At 34.0% G+C, this 9054-nt stretch overlaps 2 protein-coding genes across 3 annotated transcripts; one reads left to right on the forward strand and one right to left on the reverse strand.

The window, feature by feature from the left end:
• The first annotated feature begins 4298 nt into the window (after window positions 1–4298).
• LOC145095406 (putative folate-biopterin transporter 8, chloroplastic) lies at window positions 4299–6727 on the forward strand. Of its 2 annotated transcripts, none has more exons than XM_079033298.1 (2): window positions 4299–5064; window positions 5432–6727. In XM_079033298.1, exons 1-2 carry the CDS (start codon window positions 4566–4568, stop codon window positions 6571–6573), a joined length of 1641 nt encoding a protein of 546 aa, XP_078889424.1. In that variant the 5' UTR covers window positions 4299–4565; the 3' UTR covers window positions 6574–6727. The 2 variants fall into 2 exon arrangements, with proteins under 2 accessions (XP_078889424.1, XP_078889428.1); XM_079033302.1 differs by having other exon boundaries at window positions 4862–5064; window positions 5443–6727.
• A 35-nt stretch (window positions 6728–6762) lies between these two features.
• Window positions 6763–8752, reverse strand: LOC145095397 (pentatricopeptide repeat-containing protein At3g12770-like). Its single transcript, XM_079033291.1, has one exon. It carries the CDS (start codon window positions 8689–8691, stop codon window positions 6853–6855), a length of 1839 nt encoding a protein of 612 aa, XP_078889417.1. The 5' UTR covers window positions 8692–8752; the 3' UTR covers window positions 6763–6852.
• Window positions 8753–9054: the final 302 nt, after the last annotated feature.

The following is a 9054-nucleotide window of genomic DNA, read 5'->3' on the forward strand; positions in this document are numbered from 1 at the left end:
ATGACGTGGTCCATATATACGAGACGATCATAGAGAGCCGACGATTGTTCTAAAAGCAATCGCATCACATGATCTTTGGATATGATATGTATTCAATTGAAGTGAAAAGGTTGCAACACATAATGTAAGCGTACATCATATTACATAATATGATTCTAGAAGATAAAAAGTAGTTGTTAATACACAATAGTATAGGGCGAATAGAAGAGAAGTACATGATCGCGATATTCATCACGCCCTTTGTGTGGATTTGGTGGAACACATATAACGGGCTCACGTACAACCCATACAGAGTATTGACATGATGATTTGTTTGACGAATCAAATGAAGATTCAAATATATGCGTCGAAGACTCTGGCGAGGATTCGGATGACAATCATAGGGATGAAAGTGTCGAGGACTCGCGTGAGGATTTAGAGTGACACATTTTTTTCAACTTTGGATATTATGTAATTTTTAATTATGTTTTCTAAGTCTTTTTTTAAAAATCTAGGTTGTGTTTTTTTAATCTTGATTGTTTCTAGTTATTTATTTTAATTTTTTTTTTATAATAATCTTGATTGTTTTTTTATGTACCTTTTTTTGAAGTAATGAAATATTTTTATTTTAAATAATTATTAAGTTTATTAATCATTTTTAAGGAATTATATTTATTTTTTGGATTTATAAAGCTTAAATGTAGATTATTTTTATCTAAAAATAATAAAAACGAAAGATGATCATTTGCTATTTTTTGGTGAGTGAAATATGAGTGAATAAAAAACTATCTTGACACTCAAAAAATGAGTGGTGAAATATGAATACATCCTCCCATCTTATTGAATATGTTTTTGATATATATTTAATTCTTATTCACAACTATTAGTCAAAAAGTGTCATGTTTAATTAATATGTTAGAATGATTAGAAATTAAGGCGTAAGATTAACATGTAATATATGTTTCACATTACTAATTTGTAATATAACACATTGCTAATTTTTTATGGATATTGACAAAAATAATTATAAGGAATAAATCCATTATATGAAATGATTTATTTTTCATAAATTTAAGAAATAACTATCCGGTCTAGAACACCACTAGTTGGACTACGTAGTACACAAACCAAACTGTTAATTATTATTTTGCTATTTTGAATGCGCATAAAATGGTTCAGAATCTAATGTGTAGTAAGGTATACTTTGAACTAACAAATTGTAAACTCCAAACTAACCATATATTTATGAATGCACCTAATATTTTTTACTTGCCATCCACCTGGTATTGTAATGTATAAACATGTTAACCTTAACATTTTCTTGTTCTTACCAAAACTGAACTAATTCATTAACTATAAAATCATTTAACATAATACATTTACTTTCATATAAACATGATTTCATCCAAGCAAGTTGTAAAAGCGTGTAAAGATGGTGTAGGCATTACACAATCGAATAGGTTAATGATGAAAATAAATAAATACGAGGGGCTAAAATTGTCTACTAGAAAACTTGTCACAATTAGTTGAATTGGTCAATAACCTAAATGATAGAGTAATGGCAGAGTGGGGAAAATGTATTAACCTTGAAACTTTATTTAAAAATCCATGTCAAATGGTGCTCATTTGTGAAATAAGAAACATGGGAACTTAACTCGCCAAATAGCCAAAGATTTAGAATAACTAGTTAGTCTCCCCTCATTTAGATTTAAAAACGGGAATGAGAAGTTAAAGAGCATCTCCATGGATATCTCATGCTCTTGAGCAAAACCTAGGGCTAGGGTTTGAAGATTAAGAAGAAGGTTGAAGCTTGAGATCATTACCAAGACATATGATATTCTCATTTCTAACTCAAAAATCCAATCTAGTGTTTGGGTGATGAGTTACATATGAAAATCCAAGTTAAATTATGTTTATAAGTTAGTTTTCTCATTTTGATGTCGTTTCCATAGTTCCAAGCTTGAATCATCATCTCCCGCAATGTATTTTTGAGTTTTTGATGATTTGAATCATAAACCCTAGACATGGAGAGAGAAGGACTTGGTCAATGAATCATGTGATAGATTGCATCAGAGTAAGTTAGATTAATATTTTCTTACTCAAAATGAATCAACATTGGATATTCACGTCAGGAAATTTAAATGCCTTACTTATTTTGATTTATGCACAAACTGAAGATGATAGCAATTTAATAGTTGCTTAGACAATAGCAAAGAGATTTTGAAAGCCTCTGGTTGTAGGTTGCATTTGAACTATATGATGTTATTAAATTGATTACTACCTCGTTCTTTTAAATAAAACTCCATATTAATTTTGAAACTTTTAAACCTAATATAACAAACAAATATTTAAATTATTTTTAAAACATGCTTTAGATTACGGGGCCATATATTTTTCCCACAAATATGAACTCTGATACTTTTGGAACTTAAACAAATATTTTTAAAAGGTTATTTTAAACTACCCTAGCGAGGGGTGTTTTAAACTACCCTAGCAAGGGATGTTTTAATGCCTAATTATACATTCGAAGCAATGATAGACGCTGGTAAAGAAAGAGACTAAAAAGTGGTTAGATATTTAATGAACATGTAGACATTCTCTAAACGGAGCTGAAAGGAAAGATATTCCATGTGGTTTGCCTGAAATAACACTTTTAGTCCTAATATTGAGATTTAATCATGGGTTGTCCATGTGGAGATTTTTGGTATCATTTGTGGTCCCTATGGTCGTTATCGTTTAACAAGCTTACGTTAAGTGTATATCAAATGACAAAAATGCCTTTGTTTTTTTTTTCTTATTTTTTTCTTGGACCAAATTTACAATAACCTAATAGCATCAGGGACCAAAACTGAAACACGTTTAAAACTACCGTCGATCTTTTCCCATTCCCCATCCTTTCATCTACCTAATGAACACACCACTTGTATATAAACCGACCCCTGACCTTGGAACACACATATTTTAACATTCTCATGTAAACATCCATCATTCTCACCATAACTACACCATGAATACCAAGGAACTCAAATTTATCCTTCAAAACCTCATTCACAAAGAACACCGGACGAAAGCCACTATGATGGAGCTGTATAAAAAAAAATCCAGTCCGACTTTGACATGAAATCCCTTCCATTCTAAAAATCCTCCTTATCGATTCCCGTAGGTCAGATGTAGAGCTCATGAGAACCCTACTGATGGCTATGTAAACCATTGCTTCGAATGTTAACTCAGCTACTATATGTAATTTCCTATTTTCGTTCCTTCTTAGAATGCATGTGAAAAATCAGGCCATTTTGTTGTATTAATCCACATGGTTGAAGAATATAATGAAAAAAACAACGCTTTTAAAAAAACAATCATTCTTCAAACATACCATATGTAGTAGTTTCTCTAATTTCTTGGCTCTGAATCAAAAATCAAAACAATCAAAACATAATATCTTATACATATATGGAAGAATCTAGTTGAAAAATCAACCTGGTTGGGGTAGGGCGCCAAAGCTTGTAAATGTCGACAACTTCATTAGGAGGCTGGTACATATGTAGGAACTATGTGTGTTCATTTGGGATTGATTTTGGGCATTGGTGGGCATATACAAGAATTAAGGAGAGTTAAGTATGGGATAATGGGTGAGAAAGATAACATGATATAACCATGCATGATGTCATGGATATGCAATGAAGTTATGATAATTACAATGATGAGACTTATCTGAAACAAGTGATTATGCCATCAAATAATCATGTCTTGTTTTGTGTTTTTACAATGAGTATCTAGTTTCATACATAATGTCAATTGATACATTTCTTATGATAATTATATTAGAAGGAAGGATGTTTGAATTAGTTGTGTTGTTATCCAAAGCGAAGTGAAGTGGAAGGTGGTGTAGTGGTGATTGGCAACAGTGATAATGGTGGTTGGAGATAATGGTGATTAATGATGATGGTGATTTTGGATACCACAAAAGAAAAGAAAGGATATATAGTTATCATTCTACATGTATTTAACTGTGGAAAACAAACGGGTTTAATAGGGGTGAACCACAAGTGATATCAAAACCCTTAATAGGGACCATTGGTGTTATTTTGCCAAAATTTAGACCAAAACTGTTATATCATGTAAACCATAGGGACCACGTCTGTAATTTACACAATCTTTTATATTACAAAAAAAATATTTTAAAGTTTGATGTCTACCTTCAAAATGTCGTAACACCAACCATTACGACACGTCTACACATCCGTACAGTCGACAGAAAAATAAACTAAATTTCCCATTAAGCCCCCCAGAAGAAAGAAACCCTAACCAAGTCGATGGAGAAATAGAAAGACAACAGATTAGTGTCCCTATTCCCATTGGGTCCATTCTGGATCTCCAATAAAAGACAAGCAAAATAAAAAAAAACCTCGAATTCGATACACATCTTACCATCTCTAGAGGGTTCTCCTTCTTGGAGCCTCTGTATATTTTTCTCCACCTTCTTCACATCTTCTTGATCCATTTCCCTTATGTTATTCCTTTCTCTTCGTAATCTCTTCGTGTTCAAGTGAAGAACATCACAGAATCCATAAACACGAAGAAAAACCATGGCTTTATCATCAGTTTGCAATGAAGTCCCATCATTTGCATTCAATCCATCTTTCATAAATCCCACAAAAAACCAATCTTTTTTAGAGTTGAGAACACCCACCAAGTTTTCTTTTCCTTATTCCATCAAACAAAGAAAACCCATGAAAATCTCGAAAACGACGAAGTTCATGAACCCTAGAACTGATGTGGCCGACCCTGTTTTTTATCGGGACACGATCAAGAAGATAGAGAGTGAGAAACAAGATGGGAATTTGATAGGGTTTAAACAAATGTTGAATCTTTGTGGATTTGGATATTGGGTTCAAGGATTTAGATGTTTTCCATGGTTAGCGTTAAATTTTCACATGGCGAACAGTTTGAATATGAATCCTTCAACGTTGCAACTTGTTCAGATTTTTGGTACTCTTCCAATGGTGGCAAAACCCCTTTATGGAATCTTATCGGATGCTATATTCATCGGTGGTTCTCATAGGTTGCCTTACATTTCCATCGGAGGTTAGCTCTTCATCTGTCGAATCTAATTTTAACCTAAATCTATTTGCCTACGTTAATATCCATGTTTATCATATCATCCTACTTTCATTTTGTCAATTTGCCATATTACAATACTATACATTGATAATTTACTTTGAAAAATCTATCCAATTATATCAATGTCATCCCAATACATAGCAATTTCCAATTCTATAATTAGAAAATCGTTTTGTACAATTGGTCAAAAAAAAGTCGATCAATTTGTAAAATGTCACATCATATAGTGGCGAGTTTTGTGATTATCTCATAAATGAAAGTACATTGCTACTTATGAACAAATATCACGGATTATCCTTAGATTTAAAGCGCTTGATATCAATCTTTTCAGTTATGTTGCAGGTATTATCATGGGGTTCTATGGCATTCATGCCAACAGAAGCACTTCCTATTCTCATGACATTTGTTTTACTTAGTAATCTTGGAGGATCCATTACAGAAGTTGCAAAAGACGCTCTTGTTGCAGAATACGGTCAAAAAAACAAAATAAACGGTCTTCAATCATACGCATTCATGGCTCTAGCAGCCGGGGGCGTTTTAGGAAATTGTCTAGGCGGGTATTTCCTCTTGAAAACACATCAACCGAAAGCCATGTTCTTAATCTTTGCATCTTTACTCTCTCTGCAACTCGCGTTCTCTTTGACAACAAAAGAAAAATCCCTCGGGTTACCTCACCCTTCAAATCACCATGAATCAATCTTGTTGGGTATCAAGAAACAATTTTCTAATCTAATTTTAGCGATTCGAGACGAGGGTATTTTCGTCTCACTTTCTTGGGTTGTGGGGTCTATCGCGATTGTTCCAATTTTATCGGGGTCTTTATTTTGTTATCAAACACAAATTTTAAATCTTGATCCGTTTATTATTGGGATGTCAAAAGTTATAGGACAGTTACTGCTTTTAGCAGTAACTGTCCTATACGACCGCTTTTTGAAAGCGGTCTCCATGAGGAAACTTATTGGTTTTGTTCAAGTTTTATACGCGATTTCTCTCCTTCTTGATCTTGTTCTTGTAAAGCAAATAAATCTCCAATTTGGAATCCCAAATGAAATTTTTGTTGCTTGTCTTTCGGGTATGGCGGAAATCATTGCACAATTCAAGATTCTTCCTTTCCAAGTCCTTTTTGCCCGTTTTGCTCCTAAGGGATGTGAAGGGTCACTTATGTCATTTTTGGCATCCGCCCTTTGTTTGTCATCAATTTGTAGTGGGTTTTTGGGTGTTGGAATGGCGTCTATTCTTGGAATTACATCGGTTGATTACTCAAATCTTCATGTGGGAATCTTGATACAATTTATGGCTGCTTTGGTGCCTTTGTTTTGGATTGGGAATCTACCTAACTTAGAATCTTTAGATGAAAAGGAAAAGAAGATGGGTTTGAGTAAAAGGAGGAGAAAGTATAGAAGAGTTGGAAGAGTTGTGTATAACATGGTTGTTGTTTATCGAAGAGAAAGAGAATCCGAAGCCCAAAGGTAAAGATTTAGAATCAAGAATATCTTTAGATACAACATTTGAAAGAGAGTTGTAACAAAGGCTTAGGCTAGGTTGATTTCTACAAACTTGTGTATAGTATATACATGTGAAGAATGTCATTTTTTTTAATTATATGATCAATTCCGTTGGATTCAAATGTTTGGATTTTTCTTGAAAGTTGTAGATCCTAAGGGTGGATTAGGGTTCTTATTAAACTTTAACAACACTACAAGAAAGTCCTTCGATTTTGTTCATTGATCTAACAACATATCCAAACAATAATCACATTTCTCCAAATTTCTCCAAATCGGGGTCTCTAATCACTAGAATCAATTCATTCAAGATTTCATAAATCTTATGAGATTCAAGATGTGATTTATCAGCAACAAAAAAACTATGAGTTTGACTATTAACAATAATCCAACTACACCCAGGCAACTTCTTCAAGCTTCTATCTTTCATCACTCTTCTCACATCACCCACCAATTCCCACTTCCTACAACTTGCATAAAGATTAGAAAGAGAAACATAATTAGAAGGATTTTCAGGTTCAATCTTGATAAGTGATTCATAGCCCAAAACTCTTGTGTCATAATCCATATGAACCTCAAAACCACTCACAAGAGCTCCCCAAACACTAGGCCCAGGTTCTAAACTCATCATCTTGATAAAAGTCAAAGCTTCATTGACCCGACCCGATCTTCCCAACAAGTCAACCACACAAGAACACATCTCAACCGTTGGATCAAACCCATATATATTCACCCATTTGTTGTAAACATCAACACCTTTATCCACTAACCCTGATCTACTACAAGCGGATAAAACTCCAACAATGGTGATTGCATCTGGTTTGATTCCATTTTTTACCATTTTATCGTATAAATCAACTGCTTCATGGCCCTTATTGTGTAATCCATACCCTGAGATCATACAACCCCAAGTGATTATGTCTTTTGAGAAACAATCATGCTCAAAAACTAATCTTGCATCGATTAAATCACCGTTTTTTGAATACATATCTATTAGAGAGTTGCATAAAGGAGTGTGATTTGTAAAACCGTTTTTGAATGAAAACCCATGAATTTGCATTACTCCTAACAACCCTTCAAGTAAGTTACTAGCTTGGAGAACAATTAGAAGAGAAATCTCATTTGGTTTTATCAAACCCCTTTGCATTTCACAAAATAGAAACATGACTTCATCTGGATCACCATTTTGTAGATAACCACTCATCATTGATGTCCATGTGAAAATATTTTTAAGCTTCATTTGGTTGAAGATAAGTCGAGCTAAATTTATTTCACCAGATCTTGAATACATATCTATTAAACAGCGGTTTAAGTGAACACTTGAATCTATGTCAAGGTTTATTTCATTTCTTATTGCGTAACAATGGAGTTCCCTTCCATGATCAAACTTACCAGATCTTGATCCACACAATGGAAGAAGATTGGATAATGTAAACTCATTAGGCTTCAGTCCTTCTGTTAACATGTACTTTACAAGCCCCCTAACTTGATAACTTGGGAAGGAGTTCTTACTGTTGATATATCCCGACAGCATTATGTTCCATGAAGAAACAGTTCTTTGAGGCATTTCATCGAACAGTTTATGAGATTCTTTAACTCGGTGACATTTGATGTACATTGACATTAAGGAATTGGTTAATACATGATCTGACAAGAACCCGATTTTTATAGACTTCCCGTGAACCCATTCTCCGGCGGGGATGTCTCCAATCGCACCGGAAGTTTTAGCCAGAGTTGAGAATGTGAATCCATCAGGGGAAGAATTAACGCTTCGGCACATAGTATTAAAAATGCTGAAACATTCATGATGGAGATTGTTTTTTGCGAAGCCGTTGATTAACGTGTTCCATAAACATACATCCTTGAGTTCAATGGAGTCGAAAAGCTTTTGAGATTGAAGAGGGTTCTTGGAAGAAGAGTAGGCATTTATTAAATTAGTTACGACCACAGGGTGTTGGTGGAGACCCAAGTAGCAAACTCGAGCATGGGTTTGTTGGGTTAGTTTCAGAGATTGATTGTTGATTGAGAGTTGAAGAAGTCGGAGAAGGTGGCGAGGAGCAGGAAAATCTGATGGCTTTGTGAAGAACATCGAAAATAGACAAAAAGTATCTTATGTTTGCTCATTATTGCTGTCTAAGGCTCATACGAACGAAAACATATGCCTCCTTTTTAGCCAAAAAAAAACATCCTATTTTGCTGAATTTGATGTTAACACCTCAAACACCATTTTTAATAAATTTTAATGATTGGGATATATTATTAATTTAATTAATCATGTAATAACATTCTTATACCATTGGTAACACCTATGGGTATCGGCAACGGGAAAGGGTGTTATGGCCATGTTGACACTTAATAACGGCGTTATAACGGGAGAAACACCGCCCCCTAACAGTTATTAGACGTTACGTGATAACGCGTTATGGTGAACACAAGAAGTAACACCCATTTT

Source organism: Lactuca serriola, chromosome 1, assembly GCF_051521515.1.
Source record: "Lactuca serriola cultivar US96UC23 chromosome 1, Lser_US96UC23_V15, whole genome shotgun sequence".
In the NCBI taxonomy this organism is placed as follows: domain Eukaryota; kingdom Viridiplantae; phylum Streptophyta; class Magnoliopsida; order Asterales; family Asteraceae; genus Lactuca; species Lactuca serriola.